At 46.6% G+C, this 20,000-nt stretch overlaps 3 protein-coding genes across 7 annotated transcripts in view; 2 read left to right on the top strand and 1 right to left on the bottom strand.

Annotated features, from left to right (window-relative positions):
- LOC310815684 (connector enhancer of kinase suppressor of ras 2-like) overlaps positions 1-3,376 on the bottom strand; it is a gene marked incomplete at both ends in the record, with an annotated part of 31,356 nt that extends 27,980 nt beyond the window's left edge. The window contains one exon of the mRNA XM_083685575.1: positions 3,313-3,376. Within this exon, the coding sequence (XP_083541701.1) occupies positions 3,313-3,376 (64 nt within the window). The remainder of the gene's footprint in view (positions 1-3,312) is intronic.
- A 2,182-nt stretch (positions 3,377-5,558) lies between these two features.
- Positions 5,559-12,077, top strand: hdx (highly divergent homeobox). Of its 5 annotated transcripts, XM_083685757.1 has the most exons (11): positions 5,559-5,607; positions 6,915-7,131; positions 7,824-7,970; positions 8,154-9,371; positions 9,600-9,653; positions 9,786-9,932; positions 10,088-10,286; positions 10,376-10,455; positions 10,595-10,687; positions 11,270-11,392; positions 11,600-12,077. In XM_083685757.1, the coding sequence occupies exons 2-11, from the start codon at positions 7,066-7,068 to the stop codon at positions 11,870-11,872; spliced, it is 2,400 nt and encodes a 799-aa protein (XP_083541883.1). In that variant the 5' UTR covers positions 5,559-5,607; positions 6,915-7,065; the 3' UTR covers positions 11,873-12,077. The 5 variants fall into 5 exon arrangements, with proteins under 5 accessions (XP_083541883.1, XP_083541882.1, XP_083541881.1 ...); XM_083685756.1 differs by lacking the exon at positions 5,559-5,607 and having other exon boundaries at positions 6,468-7,131; XM_083685755.1 differs by lacking the exons at positions 5,559-5,607; positions 6,915-7,131 and having other exon boundaries at positions 7,686-7,970; positions 9,792-9,932.
- Positions 12,078-13,264: 1,187 nt separating this feature from the next.
- Positions 13,265-20,000, top strand: part of rps6kal (ribosomal protein S6 kinase a, like) — a 12,711-nt gene continuing 5,975 nt past the window's right edge. The window contains exons 1-11 of the mRNA XM_083685500.1: positions 13,265-13,524; positions 15,565-15,624; positions 15,803-15,928; positions 16,197-16,278; positions 16,571-16,651; positions 16,862-16,941; positions 17,656-17,762; positions 18,447-18,484; positions 18,917-19,059; positions 19,232-19,302; positions 19,825-19,913. Coding sequence (XP_083541626.1) covers positions 13,462-13,524; positions 15,565-15,624; positions 15,803-15,928; positions 16,197-16,278; positions 16,571-16,651; positions 16,862-16,941; positions 17,656-17,762; positions 18,447-18,484; positions 18,917-19,059; positions 19,232-19,302; positions 19,825-19,913 — 940 coding nt within the window. The 5' untranslated portion in view covers positions 13,265-13,461. The remainder of the gene's footprint in view (positions 13,525-15,564; positions 15,625-15,802; positions 15,929-16,196; positions 16,279-16,570; positions 16,652-16,861; positions 16,942-17,655; positions 17,763-18,446; positions 18,485-18,916; positions 19,060-19,231; positions 19,303-19,824; positions 19,914-20,000) is intronic.

Here is a 20,000-nt window from a genome sequence, read left to right as displayed (position 1 = left end):
GTGCTCCGTCATAAAAACACCCATACGCTCGGGCAAATGTTCATTAATCCAATTACAGTAATCCAGTGATGCTCATGTTGATCAAACACACGGGAGACTGTCTGTCTGCCTGTAAAGCCCACTGCAGCTCCCCCAATGACAGGTGCTGAATTAAGCCAGAATAAACACAGACACACACTGCCTCCTCTGTCTAACAGCACGCCACGGCCTCCATAGGCCGGATAAAGAGGAGACTTTGATATGATGCCCATCACTCTCACTCACTCTCTCTTTCCCTCTCTCTCTCTCTCTTCCTTCCTCGCCTTCTCTCCCCCCCCCCCCACACACTTCTCATCCCCTCTCTGGCTCCCCCTCTCTCTGTCTGTCTTCCTCTTGCTTTATGCCCCCTCCCTGAGTGCTCTGGGCGATGTATCAGGAGGGTGTGTGTGCGCATATATATATGTAACTCTGTATGTATGAGTACTGTGTATATGTGTGTGTGTGTATGTGCGTGTGTGTGTGTGTTGCTGTTACCCCATCCCGTGACGTGTGCTGTGACTCCACCACGATCTGATCTAGAATGGTTTCCATGACTACCGATGCCCCACTTAAAGTTCCTGCTCCAGTGTGTGTATGTGTGTGTGTGTGTGTGTGTGTGTGTGCGTGCGTGCGTGTGTGTGTGCACGTGTGTGCGCGTGTGTGTGCATGCGTGTGTGTGTATCTGGGGGTGCGAGTCCCACAGCCCCATAATAAGCCACTTGTCTTTCATCATTTATGCAGCTGAAACTACGACAAGCATACAGTAAGTGTCAGAGGAAGTACGCTCTCAGAAGAGAAGAGGCTGATGACTATGTCACCAAGAGAACTGAATCACAAAGCGGAACCCAGAGGTGGAGGAGCATCATCAGAGTCCCTCGTCACCACAGAGGTATTGTACAAGTCCTTCTAAGGGGACAGCTGCTCTCCTGGTTACACACAGACACGGCTCTCTCCAGCACCTGCCCTGATGGTGTCACTCAACTCTCTTTCTGGCACACAACAAAATTCAGATATATCCTATTCTATTTGGGGGAGTCATTTACCATACTGTATAAAGACTGTCACATCCTGGAGCTCAATGATCAAGCAGACACAAAACTCACTTGTCACTTGTCAAAACTCACTAGGATGGAAGAAACCTTGTGAGGAGCCAGCATCTAAAGGAGGAGCCAGACCCCCATTATCTCTGGCTCAGAGAAAGACAGGTGTTTGATACCATTCTTCATTCTATTCCATGCATTGCAATGAGCCCATGCTCCAAATTCTGCCTCCACCAGCCTCTCCTAGAGGAAGACTACATGAGTCAGACCACTGTCCTCTAAAAGGCTGTCCTGTAACCTGGACAGGACAGACAGAGGGTCCGGGGTCCATTTCACAGAGCTGTGTTGTGTTCAAACAGAAGAAACAAACCCTTTGTTATTTAACACATCAGAGGCTGATCTGCGAGCGCGTGAATCCACATACACCACGACACACGCACACAGGAAACTCCTCGGGTGTGGGTGTTCAAAACAAAACAAACGCCGCTGATGAGTCATCTATCTATCTGGGAGCCACCAGTGTTCAGCAGCTGGATCAAGACATTAACTAACTGGGTCTACACTACAGGGGGTTTATCTACACCCCCTGGAGGTGGGTCTCCATCGTCTAAAGTAGCTTCCTTCCTACCTTCCTCTCCTTTCCTCCGTCTCCTCTGGTTTGACAGAACAGGACAGGTGAAAGCTAATTAACAGCGTACACTTCTACCACCTAGCTGTCACCAAGCATTTGATATGAAAACAGACGAAGAGAGGAAGCCACTGTAGACTATATCGGGAGGCTATCTATCTTTATTCAGGTGTGGTATAATTGGACATCTGATGTTGGACTTGTCAGGACTTAAGACTTTTGAATTTTCCTCACAAACTTTTCATCATCTCGATCACACGCTCATCCTCTCTGTCTAAATGGGGAATAATCCACCTTCACACTTAAGATAAGACAGCGGTAGGCCTACTTATATATTTTCAATAAATTACATCAATGGAAGCCTATAAAAACGCTTGATCGTGATTTCTAATCAGCAGTGCCCTTGCTATGGGAGCATGCACTGGTAGGGGATGGTTTAACTTCTGACCAACAATAGATGAGGCATATAGCTCCATTGCCCGAGAGACAGACACCCTGACAGGCCCTGGGGAGGACCGACAAAACCACAAAACCCCACTGACAGAACACAATCAGACATCAACATACACATAATGTCCATTGTCCAGTTGTCCATACACTGTAGGCCTACACACACAAGTTACGAAACAGAGCACCCTAATATTCAAAGAAAACTGATTGCATCGTTCCATATATAACAGAATGTTCCCCTATCCCCCTCCTTGCCTATGCCTCCGCTCCCTTTGAGCGGATCAGAGTGTGTGTTTGAGTAGGAGTGTGTGTGTGTGTGTGTGTGTGTGTGTGTGTGTGTGTGTGTGTGTGTGTGTGTGTGTGTGTGTGTGTGCGAGTGTGTGTGTGTGCGAGTGTGTGTGTGCGAGTGTGTGTGTGTGTGTGTGTGTGTGTGTGTGTGTGTGTACAGATTCTCTCCACACCGCACGCATGATTAGTGATTACTCATTCAGACTGACGCTGTATGAACGGACGATTCCCGCCAGCAAAGCGAATAAAACAAGTGATCCGTGCAGTTGCCTTAAAAGGGAACCCTGCGCTGTCCATGGTGCTAGCCGTTGCTGTATACGGGGGTGGGGGTGCATGCAGCTAACTACATTAATCACACCAACACACAACACAACACCACACACACACACACACACGCACACACACGCACACTCTCTCTCTCTCTCTCTCTCACACACACACACACACTTAAACCACCCACAACTGCCGCTGGTGAATGTTCTTCACTGACATGATATGCAACATGCCATTAACTAAAAGGAAGAGAGAAATCCTCCAGATTCACTCATGACAGCCGTGGCAGGGATGCTGTTGGAGTGAGGCGGTGCGCAGCAGCGTAGCCTGTATGTATAGAGGCTTGGCCAGAAAAGCGTTCTGGAGCGAGGCGAGATGACAGAATTCTGAGCCTCTATTCCCAACTGGATGGGGACAGCTATCATAATATACGGTATAACGCATTTTAAGACATTATCAAGTGTCAGACGACTGCACAACTAGAGCAGGATATGCATGCCGCTTTAAAGACTGACGTTATTCTGAACACAGTGTGGCCCCGTTTACAATCATCATCATCAGCAGCAGCAGCAGCAGCATGATTAATGAAGAAAGAAGAACTGCCATACAGATTACCTTTCATCCAGTCCAGCACCTGCTTAGGAGTCCATTTACTTATAGGTTCCATTACCAGAGCCATGGTTGATGTCACTGTATCCCCGGGATCTATACCAGATGATTCGAGGGCGGAATAGAAATACTTTGTCTGTCACATCAGGGATGACTTAATGATGATCTGATTAAAGAAAAAAAAGGGTTTTATTCTTTCCATTAGAGCATGGTCGCTTGCAGATTCGGTGAACGGGATGCGGTGGTGCAATCCACGCGCACACACGCTCTCTCTGCTCTCTCTCTCTCTCGTGCCTTCCCGCCAGCCGCCGAGCGCTGAGAAGTGGAGTCGGTGAGCGCGAGCGAAGGAGCAACCCCTCCCCTCCCCTGCTCTTCCAGCGCTCTGCAGCATCACACACGGGCCACTACTATAGGCTACGGACTCGGGAATGGTGCAACACACAATACTGTGGCCTTCTCTCTCTCTCTCTCTCTCACACACACACACACACACACACACACACACACACACACACACACACACACACACACACACACACACACACACACACACACACACACACTTGGCCTACCAGAAACAGGTGTAACGCCTAAAGAGATAGAAGGCTATAGAAGGAGACTGCAGAAGCAGGTTAAAATCCTCAAAACGGCCAATGCGTTGTATTATTGGGAAGACTTTTTCAGCATCTCTATTATCGAGTTTTTCTTTCTGCAACAATCCAAGCCTATGACAACACATCAATCCATTAGCCCACAGATAGGCACTCCATTGAATGTGATGCTAGGCTATATGTGCCAGATTCTAATTTACCAGGTTTAGGATATGTTTAAAGCAATACTTTGTGACCTAGGCCTATAACAACCTGACAGATTGTTTCTAATATGCAATGAGCTCGAAGCCCTGCTCTGACTGGCAGCGCCCCCTGCTGCGCACACGCGCTGTTTATGGGGCCGATGACGTCATGGATTCATGCTTTATCAGAGGTATTATACTTCTTGTTCACTTCTTCAACATTATACAAATACATATATAGATTGTATAGATATATATATAATTGATAGATATACATTAATTAATATATTAATTGGGGCATTCTCCACTGCAGCACCCACTCTTTGGAACACTCTCCCAAACCGCATCAAATAATCCAGCACGCTCTCCTCCTTCAAACGATCCCTCAAAACCCATCTTTTTAAACTTGCTTTTAACCTTTAACTAATTGTATTATTGTTTTTACTGACTGTGCTTCTATTTATCGATCAATTATTGTTCTCTCCAAGCAATGTAGTGTCATTGAGTATTATTATTATTTGTATTATTATTATTATATCCTACAAGCATTCACAGTAACAGTTAAACTTTTCTAATCAATTCAGGAGACTCAGAGGTAGACTAGGCTAGTCTAATTATATGTTGATTTATTGTTCATGATGAATATCCAGGGAGGGATCGAACACAGGTCCCCCATTCGAACTCAAGCATGTGGTCCGAAGGCAGCATTCAAACGGATAAGTCACCAGGCAAGGTAACCCATCCAGGACTGTGCGGTTCCGTGGTTCCAAACCACTTCAACAACACTTTTATCGCTGAGGCATAATATTGGCATGTTTGTTTTTGAGATAACCAGCCGGATATAAGGCTAAAGTCAGGGAATTGCCACCTTGGGGATCTTTTGCCAGGGAGGAGGCTTGGTCTCACAGAGGGACTGCTGACTTAGCTGTCTCACATTTACATTAGACTAGAATTTCAATGCAGGTGTAGCTGTAGGCTAATAATGTGGGAAAGGGCTTAGGCTACAGGTAAGTTGTAAATAAAACTAGATAACAGTTTATTGTTGTGTAAATTATAAAGGAGTGCATCTTAAGTTAGAACCAGGAAAGGGTCAGCTAGACAAGCCCAGGACTGTCTATTCTTAGATATTTGGCTCAGTAAAACTATTAAGTCAACTGGTTACAGTACAGGCTACATGCCACAATGAAATGTGTATTATCATATCACGCAATAGACTACACTCATGTATCGTAAATTTGGACTGATACTGGAGGCATTTATCCTATAGCTGTGACCTCCCTCCCACTTTCCCTCACAAAGTCAATGGTGGGCGGGACGACGGCGCTCAGTTTTCAGTCGGCTGGGAATGTCATAGCCCTGATCTCGAGCTCCCATTGGCTCCTGTCTGCCCATACGTCACGATCATGATTAGAATTGATGATCGGACGTTTTGATTTCATTGTCTAGCGAGGGGACTGGTGAAGAAATCTTCTGAATTCGAACGGTCGTTTGATTTCACGACAAAAGAGGTACATGAAAAATAGATTTTACGCTTCATATCAGATTTCGACGGCTTTGTCGGTGGTGTTCAAATATGCAGGGGTCATCGAGAGTGACCACTGTATGGTGAGAAAATCAGATTTAAAGGAAAAGTTTAGTCCTATTCATTGGGCAGTGTTATGGCCGCCTGGGCCTGGCTAGCTGTCGCCGCAAACCGCAGCTGCCGTCCCATGTTATGATGCGGCGCTTTCCCGGTTTGTTTACTGTCTGACTTGGAGTCGAAAAGTTATTGCATCTATTTCCTGTGTGGACATCTATTTCTGATACTACCTTTTCCTACCCTTGTGGCGAACTTGGTGGATGTGCATTTTCTTCATCAATTCGCTTTGCAATGTTTCCATTTTTTTCACCGTGGCCATGCGCAGTGAGCTTGCCAACATGTTGGCTAGTAATCCAGTAGAATGCAATTGGATGGAAAGCTCCTTTTTGCTCATCACTACAAGTAGCTAGCTAACTAGTATCGGTGACAGATAAAAGCCGTACTGTATGGCTTTCTTAGGCAGATAGCAAGCTAGCTAACATTTAGCTAAGATAGCTTCTTTTGACTGGTTAAATACGTCAATATTTGCCAACCAGATCAGAAGGACAACGTTGTTATGTTAGCTCTCTGGCTACTATTTGCTTGCGAGCTCGCTGCTATGGGTGACAGCCTTCTTGTATTTATTTTATGTAGCAACATATTTAGTTAGCTACAATGACATCCTAGCTTACGTTACATGGGAATTCCTCTCCTATGTGGAAACCTGCTCTCTGTTCCAGGCATGTCACAGCCGTCTGCTTTTATGAAGCAGCACAACCCCAAACAAGGTTAATTTGGTTCTAGATGCAAATGACTGCTTAATCTCAATTAATTTCATACACCACAAGCAATAACATCGGCTTAGCCCTCTGGCTGGTTATTGTCAGTGCATGTAGGCGAGGCCTACCTGTAAACCCATTTAAACCCTTTATATTCTAACAAAGATCGGATAGGCTCATTAGTTTGGTAGGCAGGCCTACAACAACACAGGCAAAATAGGTCCATACTACAAGACTAGCAAATCCTTTGACAAGAAGACTAGGCTGGGTAGATTTGGAGTTGGCACCTGGGCGTCATCGTAGTGTTTCCCCTACCATTGCCTTTGTTTTTCCCCAGCCCAAAATATTTTGTCTTATGTAGAACATGTTGGTAATGGCAGCCCTGGATGTGGAAGCCTCTGGGCTCTGCCCAAGAAAAAAAAAAAAAAAAAAGAGGGAAATACTATACACATTGTTCTCCATTTTCTCTCTCTTGCAGACCCTCTGCCCCTCAGAGAGAGACCCAGACACACACCATGCCTCCCTCCTCCACACTTCAGCAATGTGCCATGATGACCTGTGAGCTAGCATGAGTTCAGCAGCCAGACAGACTACAACTACTCAAGACTGAGGCCTCTGCTGCTGTCTACATGGATGCTCCCTTCCCTTCCAGTGGCAGTATGGACGCGTGGCAGGAGAAACGCGGCCTGCAGACCGTGAGTATTCAGGGAAGGAGTAGTCTATAGGGATAGATCTAGAATTAGCTGACAGAATGAACGGCCAAAACAATAACTTTAAAAAAAAAAAAAAAAAACTGAGAAAATAAACTTTTCAAATAGTGCTTAATTTATTTAAAAGGCAGCATAAAACTGTACGAAAATCTAAACGCTGTGGCTCACCTCAAACAAAGACAACCGGACACAGTGCAGCACTTGCTCTAAATGCAGTGCCTTACAATCAGTGACACCTGTGTTAGCCAGCCACTTAATTATCAGCCAACCAATTAGACTGTTTTAGGTATGCAGTTGAGAATCAGTACTGGTTATACAGGTCCTGTTGAATGACATTTCTGTAATTCGAGTTGAATTTACTTGAATACATATACATTTCATTACTTGCTATATCCAAAATGTAATAAATTAAAATGTAAAATTTCATTCAAATATCTTTGTAGGTCCACTCCTTCACATACTGACTTTCCTGAAATTCTACCCCTAACCTAACCAGTAGGTAGGGCGAAACTGACTCCAGAGCACTTTAAACGGGGAACTTCGTTCAAATTCATTTTTAATGAGATATGGATTTGATGGGTGTCCTTGTCCCCAAATATCCCTCCCTGCCAGCAAGTACAGCTTGGTGGGTGTTGAATGTTGAATGTTGTAATGAACCAATGACGCCCTTCCCTCAGATGAACCTGCGGTCAGTGTTCACGGTTGAGCAGCAACGAGTCCTGGAGCGCTACTATGACAACGGGATGACCAACCAGAGCAAGAGCTGCTTCCAGCTGATCCTGCAGTGTGCTCAGGAAACAAAACTGGACTTCAGTGTGGTCCGGGTATGGCCTTGTCTGTCTGTCTATCTGTCATAGAGAAAACATGAGAAAGGGCCAGCACCCATTAAGTACAGTTTCAAATAGACTGAATGATATGTAGGCAACAGGTCCACAAATACCACGCCCCCCCCCCCAGTTAAAGGCTTTTACAACTTGATAGATTGATGTTGTTTGCTCATTTTACAGACGTGGGTTGGCAACAAGAGACGTAAGCTGGCCTCCAGGGTGGACCAGAACGGGGACATATCCTTTTCCAATCATGGACTACCAGGGGGACCTCTATCCAATCACACACTACCTAGAGGGCCTCTGTCCAATCCTACACTGGCAGGAGGGGCTCTGTCCAATCACAGACTGGCTGGTGGGGCGCTGGTGGCGGGGGCCATGCTGACAGCCGAGATGGCTGCAGCTCGCAGCATCCAGAGAGGTTCCCACCTCCTCCCCCCCTCCTCTTCATTCCCCTCCTCCTCTTCCTCGTCGTCCTCACCCTCCTCCTCCTCTCCCCTCAGCTGTGGAAACATCAACAACAACAACAATGACGTCATCCTAACGGGGATCTACTCTCTTAACTCCGCCTCTCGCTCTCGAACCTTACCCAAGCCCCCTCTGTCTCGCTCAGACCCAGAGTTGCCCGCACACGCCCATCAAACTCTCCCCAACCAGTCATTACATAACAGGAACACTTCCAGCTCCTCCCCCCTCCACTCCAGGCTTGCCTCGCTCCAACGCATGCCCTCCTCTGTCTCCGGCCCCCCTGTCTACAGTTTGTCCAGGAGGACAGGTTTCTCTCCTAGGGAGGCAGGGACTGGGGCAGGGACAGGGGGAGTGCCACGTAGCTGGGCTAGACAGTATGGTCCAGTACAACCTCGCCCCTGGCCCTCTCCCTCTCAGCCCCAGCCCAGGCCTCACTCCAACCCCCAACCTCCACCTGCACCCCCTAAGGCCCATGTCTCCCCCCCTAACCCTAACCCAAGCATCCAATCTGAACAGAACCTCTGCATCCAGCAGGTCTTCACCCTATCGGACAGAGGAGAGGGGGAGGGGCTAGGGCAAGGACATGCTTCTATTAAGAGGAGCCAGGAGAGGCAGATGCCCCACCACATGGACACCGCTATTGGCTGCTTCTCCATCGCCATGGAGACGGGAGATGAGGAGGATGAGTGGGGAAGGGAGGAAGAGTTAGCCAATATGGCCTCTCAGACCCACAGAGACGCTCAGAGGGGGCGGACGTCTTCCAGCCTCAGCCCGCCCAGGGGTGAGGTATCTGGGGGCAGAGGAGGAGGGCACACAGACCCCCCCTGCGCTAGCTCCAGACCAGGATCATACCTGGGCAATTCAGCACTCCATGGCAGCTACTCACTCACAGCACTCCAGACCTCACCGACAGGAGCAGCCAGCCTACAGGTAGGGCTCCATGTAGGAGTCAGGCACCTTCAGTAAGGTGGTCCCCACGTTCAATGCATCATTAGAAGCATCATTGAGCTCAGGGAGGATATTAGATATCTGATAACTATATAGTATAGTATGTCAGCCAAAGCTCTGACTGTTCCTCCTCTCTCTCCCTGTCTGTCTTTCTGTGTGTGTGTGTGTGTGTGTGTGTGTGTGTGTGTGTGTGTGTGTGTGTGTGTGTAGGTTCCAGTCAGTCTCACTGCTCCCTGGCTTATCAGTAACTCCAGAAAGAGAACAGTGAGTGCCTCACTACCCTGGGGTTTCCTCCCTGCATGGTCCAGATGTTGTAGCCTGTGAATGTTGACAATCACACACATGCCCTCTAGCTCCATCTGTTGTGGGTGTTGATGTGGTTGTGGTTGTGGTCAGTTGCAGGACCGTACCCAATTCAGTGACGCTGACCTGGTCCAGCTGAAGCGGTACTGGGACCGTGGGATGACCAGCCTCGGCTCCGTCTGCAGGGAGAAGATCACTGCTGCAGCCAACCAGCTCAGCGTCGACACCGAGATCGTCAAGGTATCGGCCGTTGATCTGTCTCTCGATCTATCCTTTTTTATATGTCCATCCATCGTTTCCTCTATCCTATCCTGCCCCATCCATCCAAAGGGTTAAAAGTCTCAGTGACTCTTGTGTGACTGACAGGGGTATCTCATCTCTTCTCTGATTGACAGACGTGGATCGGTAACCGGAGGAGGAAGTTTCGTCTGATGGGCATTGAGATCCCGCCTCCTAAAGGCGGGCCAGCCGTGTTTGCGACATCGTCTCTGGGGGGAGAGTCTCCCTCAGCAGTCAGCCCTGAAGGGGAGGGGCTTAGAACGCCTGAACTGGGAGATGATCTGAACGACGGGGGGTCCCTCTGTCTGTCTGAGGGTGAGAGGACGTGACACACACACACACACGCTCACTTACACACAGTAGCATAAATGAGTAAGGAATGATGTTGTGTTCTCTTGCTCCAGATGGCACCAGTGACTCTTACCAGAGAGAGGGAGAGGACGTGACTGAAGAGATCAACTCTGCCCCCTTGGCTGATAATGTGGTACTGCATGCACAACACTACACTGATATCAATATACGTCTGCAATTTCTCATTTAAATCTGATAACACTAAGTTGTTAAACCCTAAAACATTGTCAGTGATTGACTATGAATCATTTGTGATCTGTGTGTCCTGATAGAAGATAGAGATTATTGATGAAGATGAAGATGATGATGGTGTTGAGATCATGGCCTCAGACATGGAGCACATGCAGAACCTACTGGAGTTCAAGGTGAGAAGGAGACAACACTAGAAACACACACACACACACACACAAACTTTGCAGAGTGATGCTTGGCTGGTCATGCCTAGAGCTCAGTACTGACGGGTGCTTATAATCCCCTGCCCAAATTAAACCGTACGCTTCACCAAACTGTGTGTGTGTGTGTGTGTGTGTGTGTGTGTGTGTGTGTGTGTGTGTGAGAGAGAGAGAGAGAGAGAGAGAGAGAGAGGGTATGTATGGGTTGGACTCAGTAGATAGTTGGGTAACATGCAGGATTTCTTTGCATTATAATGAACCTGGGTGGGTTTGCATTTTCCAAACAAACTAGACGGATGTAGACCCTGAACTGTAGAGTAAGAGGCTGACTCATGCAAAGGTATAGAGCTGTAAAGTCAGTGCAAGCGTTTCCAATTTTCCCCAGACACATAGTGTGAACTGGCTAAGAAAACCACTTTAGTCTGAGTAATATGGCCAATGATATCATATCTGATAATATTCTGCTGTGTGTGTGTGTGTGTGTGTGGGTGTGTGTGTGTGTGTGTGTGTGTGTGTGTGTGTGTGTGTGTGTGTGTGTGTGTGTGTGTGTTTCAGCATGAGGAGGTGCAGTTCCTTGAGAGTGAGCTAGAGAACCAAAAACAGAAGTACTACGAGCTGGAGAGTTTCACCAAGAGCCTGCTCAATGCTGTGAGGAACAATGACCAGGAGAAGCAGCAGGTACACACACACACACACACACACACACTTTCCCTTTTCCTCCACATGATATGACAGCCTGCACCCATGTCATCCTGTGGCAGTGTGTGACCAACATCTGATTTGTGAACATTTTGTGGTGCTGGTGTGTAACTGGTTCTTAGTATAATCATTGTGTGTGTGTGTGTGTGTGTGTGTGTGTGTGTGTGTGTGTGTGTGTGCACACAGGAGCTCTTGGCCAGTCTACCTCAGCCTGCGGATCAGGACTGGGACATGAGTCCAGAGGATGTAGTCCAGCCGGCTGCCATGACAACACATAAATCGTCCAATAACAATGACTCCTCATCGATCACTGCAAGCAACGACGAGACCTCATTGGTTACCTTAAACAAAGACCTCCCATTGGTTGATCTAAACGACGATGGCTCATTGGCCAGAAACCTTATAGAGTCCTCTGCATCAGAGGAGCAAGGAGCGGAGACAGAGACAGGACCAGAGTGACTCTACCGTCCGCTCCTACACATGGTCCCCCCCCCCCCCCCACACACACACACACAAACACACACACACAAACAAACACACACATACACTTTCCACACCCTTGTGCCTGTGGATGAATACTACACTATGACTGTGTTGGGCTCACAACGCCTTTTTCTACTGCATATCACTCCACCTTGCTCTGGTCTAGTCCCAGAGTGAACAATAAACAAATTCTATCTAACTTACCCAGTCGGCTTTATGTCTGCGTTGTGCTGCTTTCTGTCTTGACTGGTTGAGGGAAGACACGTCTTCTATACACCGGTACCACTCTTGTCATTCATATAAATGAAGCGAAGTTAGTTTCTCTGTTGTTCTCAGTCCAGTGGTGTGAAGACTAGATGAGCTTGTGTCCCATAATGTCCCATATATGCCTCAATCCCAAATGAATGAAGATGAAACAAACTGTGTCATTTCATCATGAGATGATGCTTATCTCTTCAATTAATTTTAGACTCATCTTGACAGCAGACACTTTAGACGACTGAACTGTGACTTAAACACCAGAGCAGTAGTCTGAAATGTCTGAAAAACCCAGAATCATACTCATTTAAATGGCTTGGTATGTTATAGAGCATATTAAGAGTAATGGAATAGTCCTATTTCACACATTGACCTGACTTTTGCTCTAACCTGCCCTACCCGTACCCAGTCCTCTTGCTGGAGGTTAAATTGATTTATCCTCCCTGTGTGTGTTTGTGTGTGTGTGAGAGAGAGAGAGAGAGAGAGAGGGAGAGAGATGAGCTGTAAGCTTCTTATTTCCACTTGGATGAAGGGATGGACAGGCTTATGAACTGGGTGGCTTTAAAACATTCAACTTACACCCTTAAAGACCTTTAGCTTAGCCTTAGATCACTGATGGATAACAACTCACCCGAAGATCAGGATTCTTGCCACAATGGCAACTATGCCTAAAACAACAGTGAGCACATTCACAAACATCGGGACACATTTTTCCATTACACACTAATCAACTAGGCATTGTTAATATGCTATATACCCTATGCTTATGTCAAGGTTACACCAACACACTTTGCATGTTGCTTTGTATTAAATGAATGAATAAATGTGTGCTTGTTTATAGCGCAGAGTATGATAATTTGTTTAATTACAGCAACACGATGTATCATCTTAACCACTTGTGATAACAAGTCTTGTAGGCGTTTGTAGCGCCAGTGCCACATCCAGACGGCTGTTGCATTGTGTCATTTCTACGCAGCGTTTCTACCCCCTCTCCTCTTCGCTTTGTTGCCTTGGCTGGGGGAAATCCTTCACTGAATTGCGTCAGAGCTACGTCAATAGCCTCTCAGTTCACTGATGCTCAGGCTCAGGTACCACAGTGGCCGCCATATTCGCATCTATGGGAGAATAGCGGTGCTCGGCGAACGTATGGTCCTGTCAAACCGACTGTCCGGACACCGACCCCAAATCTTCCCCGGGCAGTAGCCCTCGGTCACCCGTTTCTTGCTCGTATCTGACTGTGAAGGCGGAATATCCAGGCTTGCAGTGGGGAGACATGCAGCGTGGAGCGGGGGTCTAAGTTGACAACGATGCCTTTCTCCCAGCCACAAGAATCCTGGCACAAGATGGAGGTGAATAGCGTTAGTAGTGATGTAAGTTGATTGCAGCCTTTGCATATCGTTGTAGCAATATTTTACATTCAATGCATTGGGCTTATGTCCATGCAACGTGTGTCTTGGTGAGACTGAAACGAGATGGCTACGTAAGGCAGAGACAGCTGCTCGTGCACCAAGCATGCTAACGAGGCTAGTATTTCTGCTAAGCTAACGTAAGCTAGCTAGCTAGTAAGGCTCTGTGAACTTTTTTTTTTATGTCATTATGAGCTAGCCTCAAGCATTGTTTTCGGATTGATTGACTGCACATTCACCTCTGATCGTTTACATTAGAGCTGCTAAAAAGTTGTCATTTAAATGTATTTACATCCCACAGCTACAACTACTAGCTAACTAAGCAAGCTAGTGTTACAAGTATCTGCTAGCTGTCTTGCGAGGTCTGACAGCTAGCTACCAACAAGCTAGTAACTCGGACTGGAGTGGGGGAGTTGTTTAGAACGATCTTGCCTCAGTGTTGTAATTCTTCAGCTAAGCGATCTGACTAACTTGTTGTGCCGACTGTTGTTGATAATCGAATAATGTCAAACAAACAATCAATCAATCAATATATGTGTTTGGATTATTGCAGTTGGAGCAACAACCCTGTTTTTAGCTGGCTGGTAACAGTCACTGTCACACGTCAACGTAAACAAAGCGTTATTTTAGCTAACAACAACATGGGCTTGATCTGCCAGCAGGTTACATTGCCTATGTATATTATTAGTTAATATATTATATTAATTATACGTTTGCTCGTGATTTGATTTGAAGCCATATTGTAAAATCAAGATAGATCTAGCGAGCACTGAATATCAAGATTGTCATGTTGATTTCAGTGACTGGTTTTGATTTAATGATGAGGATAATGCTTCCTTACATCTGTATGTCTAGCAGCTATCTAGACACTGCGGGGTATGCTTTTAACAACTTGATGTGGTCATTCCTTTCTGCAAAGTGTGTAGTGTTTTTGTGTGCCCTGCCAGTTGAAAATCCCAGGTAGAGTCCATATTTGGGATTAGGCCTATTTCTGAGAAAAGCTCATTTTCACACCCAACCTCTAGACTGCTCTGTCTGACTGTGTGTCTGTTTGAGTCTGAGAAGAGAAGCTACAGAGAATCAGTCCGTTTGTTTATCCCCCATTTCCGTCGTCAGAGAGTAGGAGTAAATGCATGTTGCTTTTAAAACCAGGAGTGCGTCTCAATAGTTTAAACTGGCGTCGTCTTCTTGTCTCCGGTCCTCTCCTTCATCGACTTTGATCTGAGGAAAAATGTGAAATCCCAAAATGCCTAGTAGGGAGAAGGTTGTCACCTGTCCTGTTTTGAGACCACTCTCTCTGTCACTTCTAAGCGGGGCCTGGACTGATAGCCTGATCAGTTGAATCATGCCCCTCACACAAGACCATCACACCATCACTTAAAAATGTACACGTTTTATAATATCTGAAAAGATTCACGCACTGTATGATTTTTACGCAATGTGTTTTTATGGAATGTGTGTGTGTGTGTGTAAGTCCCTTTTTTCTAGTGGCTCCTCCCCCTCAGTGGTCCTGCGTCACGTTATGAGTCATCCCCCTCCTCAGAGCCTGGATGGAATAAACACACACACACACACACACACACACACATGCACATACTGACATTGCAGAGCTGTGAATTGGATGCATGATTGGCTGAGAGAGAGAGAAAAAGCTGACACCCTGCCCCCCCCCCCCCCCCCCCCCCCAACATGTGATGTCCACTGTGTTGCCGTTGCTATTATTCCGTATGCTTGCCATAGATTAACTGTCGTTGATGTGGGCTATTGTTGACAGGATCAGAGCAGGATCAGTGAATTCAATAACTTCATGCATAAATTCAGAAAGAAATATAGGCTAGGCTTAGACTAAAAGCTGACTCAATGCTATAAACAACAACAACAACAACCCATGTTTAAATTAGCTCAGCTTTTTATGATTCCCAGAGTTGTTTCTCAGAATTAGGTAGCATGCTAAATGAGTGATCCTGCTGCTCTGATGTTAGATGTGCTGTGTTGTTTTTCCAGGTCAACGGGCTTCAGATCATGGATGAGCCCATGGAGGAGGGAGAGTCTTTCACACACTGTGTGAGTTGTGTGTGTGTGTATACGTGTGTGTGTATATGTGTGTGTGTGTGGGAGCATATGTCATTCTGTGCCTGCCTGAGTGTGGTTTTCTCCCTGTGAAATACTGTGTGTGTGTGTGTGTGTGTGTGTGTGTGTGTGTGTGTGTGTGTGTGTGTGTGTGTGTGTGTGTGTGTAGGAGGAGGAGGAGGAGGAGGAGACATATAAGGAAATTCCTATCACCTACCATGTGAAGGAGGGCTGTGAGAAAGCCGACCCGTCTCAGTTTGAGCTGCTCAAAGTACTGGGCCAGGGCTCCTTTGGCAAGGTGAGACACAGCAGTTTAATACCAACCTGTAGTCAGAACATGACAGGTGAGACACTACAAAGAAAGAAGCGATGTCCGCCACTCTGGTATGCTCCCATGGTGATTTATTCAGACGCGCAAAACAGACATCACAACAGTCCTACACTGTCAAGTCACTGTCATCACCGTCTGATGGTTGTTTATCAGAGTTAAAGCCTCTTTCTCTGTCCTCGCTCCTCTCTCTCCCTCCTTTTCTCTCTCTCTCTCTCTCCCTCCTCCTCTCTCTCAGGTGTTTCTGGTCAGGAAGATTATGGGTCCAGATGCTGGTCAGTTATATGCAATGAAAGTTCTGAAGAAGGCATCCTTGAAAGGTAACATCAATAAATCATATGTCTTGTGTGACTAGCTCTCTCTCTCTCTCTCTCTCTCAGTACCCATGGACAGTACACCACCTTAAAGAGATTCTATGGGATCTTTGTGACTTTGTCTGTGTTTTTTTTTTTTTAGCTTATAAGCGCTACTTTTAGAACTGTAGGCTGAAATTACAGAGACTTCTGTTTATGTATACTTGCTACAAGTATACATCATATGCTGTTGTGATGGACAGAGTTGTTCCTCTCTCTCTCTCTCTCTCTCTCTCTCTCTCGCTCTCTCTCCCTTCAGTCAGGGACAGAGTTCGCACCAAGATGGAGCGGGACATTCTAGTGGAGGTCAATCACCCCTTCATAGTGAAGTTGCACTACGGTGAGAGGCTCACAACACTGTTGACATATCACTTCTAACAGCCCTCTTTACCCCTCAGCTCTACCAGCTGTGTTGGTGCGTGTGTGTGCGTGTGTGTGTGTGTGTGTGTGTGTGTGTGTGTGTGTGTGTGTGTGTGTGTGCGTGTGTGTGCGTGTGTGTGTGTGTGTGTGCACACGTGTGTGTTGTTTTGATTCTCCTCTCCTCTCTCAGCCTTTCAGACAGAAGGGAAGCTCTATTTAATACTGGACTTTCTCAGGGGAGGAGACGTCTTCACTCGCTTATCCAAAGAGGTAAGCTCACCTTTTATGACATACACCATATCACAACACACCATTATCTTCTGAGCATGTTTCTGGAGGCCGCATGTCACATGTGACGTGTAAAGATATGTCAAAATTGAAAGAGCTCTTTGAAGATGTGTTATCAGTCTGCCATCAGGAGACATTTTGACATCAATGAAACATAAAAGACGATATGACTTTGAACAGTTGTGTGTGAATGCCAAGCACTGCAGTTGTGAGCTGTTGAAATGTGTCTCTACAGCAGGAGAGGCTGGTGGAGGCTGAAACTAGAAGAGGGGCTCATTGTAATGCATGGAATGGAGTAAGGAATGTTATCAAACGTCTGTGTTTGATGACATTCTGTATTCCGTTCCATGCGTTACAATAAGCCCGTACCTCTGATTTCTGCCTCCACTGCTCTACAGTAATTAACAGTGTGTGTAAACTGTATTTGCTCTAATCTGACTCTGTTTACCTTTTTGAAAGCTTGACTGTAGCCTGCTAGCTAGTAGATCTGTTTCTGCTTCAGGCACCCCCTCTTGGTGTACTTACTAGGAGGCTGGCTGAAGCAGAGAGAGAGAAATGTGACTAGCAGACTAGAACTGACTGTATTTGATGTGTAATAATCTTCTCTCTCTCTCCTGTGTGTGACTGTACAAGTGCTGTATGATGCTGTGTTCTGCTGTTCCAGTCCAGAGAGTAAATGTGTCCAGTTCTTACTAGGTTATGTTTACAGAGGAGGATGTGAAATTCTACCTTGCAGAGCTGGCCCTCGCCCTCGACCATCTGCACACCCTGGGCATAGTTTACAGAGACCTCAAGCCTGAGAAGTATGACCCTTGACCCTTTGACCCTTCAACCTTCACCCTCGTCCCAAGTCAACGGCAGCTTGTTTCGCACTGCGCTGCCGTAGCGTGCTACTGTCAACCCCCACGGGGCGGCGCTTATCGGTGTGGGTCGATGGCTCATATCCCTCCCGTCACTCAACCCAGACTTACGGTTTCGGTGTAACTGTATATTTCCTAGTGCCGGCAAGGTCAATTATGCCCAGTTTTTTTTTTTTTTTTTCGTTTAAAAAAAAAAAAAAAAAAGTTATCTGTGTCTATGCTAGTTAGCTTCAGCCACAGCAGCCCATGGCTAAAGCTAAACAGGAGATTAGGGTACATACAGGACTACACCGAAATCTTCAAAGGAGTAAACTGAAACCTTCCAAAACCTAAAAGGGTTGAGCAACGTTATACGGCTGCAGGGACCCCGTCTCGATACGAGCTGCCCGTACTGATTGAGTAGCACGCTTCCACGGCGCAGTGTGACAGTCGGACCCTCGGACATAGTTTACCTCATACCCCTCATCCCTAACCTCTGTTGTCAAAAGTGTCTAGGCTACAGACAGACAGTCAGACAGACAGACAGACAGACAGAAGTCAGAGAGGGTTGAAAAGACTGTATTGTTCTCTCTCTGGTGCGGAACTGTGTGGAACTCCTACTACAAAATGTGTTGTTTTGATTTTCAGCATTTTGCTTGATGAAGCTGGACATATCAAGTTAACAGGTATGCACTTGCTCAATCACGATTACTGCTGACGGATGTTGTTGTGTAGATGTTAGATTACAACCCCCCCCTTCCCTGACTGGAGAGGCTCAGTGGTGGAGAGGTGACTGGGGAGTTAGGATCTGACATATGATGTACTGTACAGAAGAAGAAGTGCTACCGTGGTTATCTATAATATCATTGGTTAGCGTCACCTCTACATAACAATCAGGGCAGCAACCTTCTAGAAAACTGTTAATATGAATTTTAGTCTGCTTGTGGAGGTGTAACTGCTGTGTGTGTGTGTGTGTGTGTGTGTGTGTGTGTGTGTGTGTGTGTGTGTGTGTGTGTGTGTGTGTGTGTGTGTGTGTGTGTGTGTGTGTGTGTGTGTGTGTGTGTGTGTGTGTGTGTGAGAGAGAGAGACTGACGGATCTGCCTGTGTCTCCTCTGCAGACTTTGGTTTGAGTAAAGAGTCGGTGGATGTTGATAAGAAGGCGTATTCTTTCTGTGGTACCGTGGAGTATATGGCCCCTGAGGTGGTCAACAGGAGAGGACACACACAGAGCGCTGACTGGTGGTCCCTGGGAGTGCTTATGGTACATACACACACATCACACATGGTCATTGAGAGCCACATGTTGTGCTTAAGTAATAGTTCACTTGCTAATCTTAGTAAGCGTCAGTGATGGAGCGCTGTCTCACCAGGTCTCTCTCCTGTGTGTGTGTGTGTGTGTGTGTGTGTGTGTGTGTGTGTGTGTGTGTGTGTAGTTTGAGATGCTGACGGGGACGTTACCGTTCCAGGGGAAAGACCGCAACGAGACCATGAATATGATCCTCAAGTGAGTCATCCAGCGCTGTTGGAGGACCGTGCCGTATCATGAGCACTGATAAGAGTTGTGTTGTACTGGAGTCAGACATGTCAGGAGTCAGACTGCTTCCCGTTTGGGTTGTACGCAAAAACGTGGAAAAACACACCACCGCACTCTTATCGTTGAATACAAACCTGCTTCAAGATATTCTTCTTGTTCTTTGTCGACGTTTTCACTTCATTTCAACTTTCCGCAACGAAGAACAACACACAAGCAGGATATGTTAAAGCAGGTTTTTATTCAGTGATAGAGCTGTGTGTTATTCTGTTTTCCTCTATGTATTTGTGTGCATCCCGAAGGGGAAGCAGTCAGGTTGCAGTTGCAGCTAGGGTAGGATGACCCCTTCTAATGAGACATTCTATTATGTACTGGTCCCAGTTACACGCCAACACTGGCCACACACCAGAGAGACATGGCTGATGGTATGGTCTCTCTCTGCTCCCTCTCCTCTACTTCCTTTCGCTCCCTCTCTCCTCTCTGCCGTCTCTCCAGAGCTAAGTTGGGGATGCCACAGTTTTTGAGTCTAGAAGCCCAGAGTCTGCTGAGAATGCTGTTCAAACGCAACCCTGCTAACAGATTGGGTAAGTGTGTGTGCGTGCGTGCAGGCGGGCGGCCTAATAGCTTAGCAAGGAAATGTGCCTATATATTGTTAATAGCAAAGCATAACT

This window comes from Argentina silus (assembly GCF_951799395.1).
Source record: "Argentina silus genome assembly, chromosome: 15".
NCBI lineage: Eukaryota > Metazoa > Chordata > Actinopteri > Argentiniformes > Argentinidae > Argentina > Argentina silus.
Note: the sequence above shows the minus strand (reverse complement) of the source record. Positions and strands in the feature narration are given on the sequence as shown.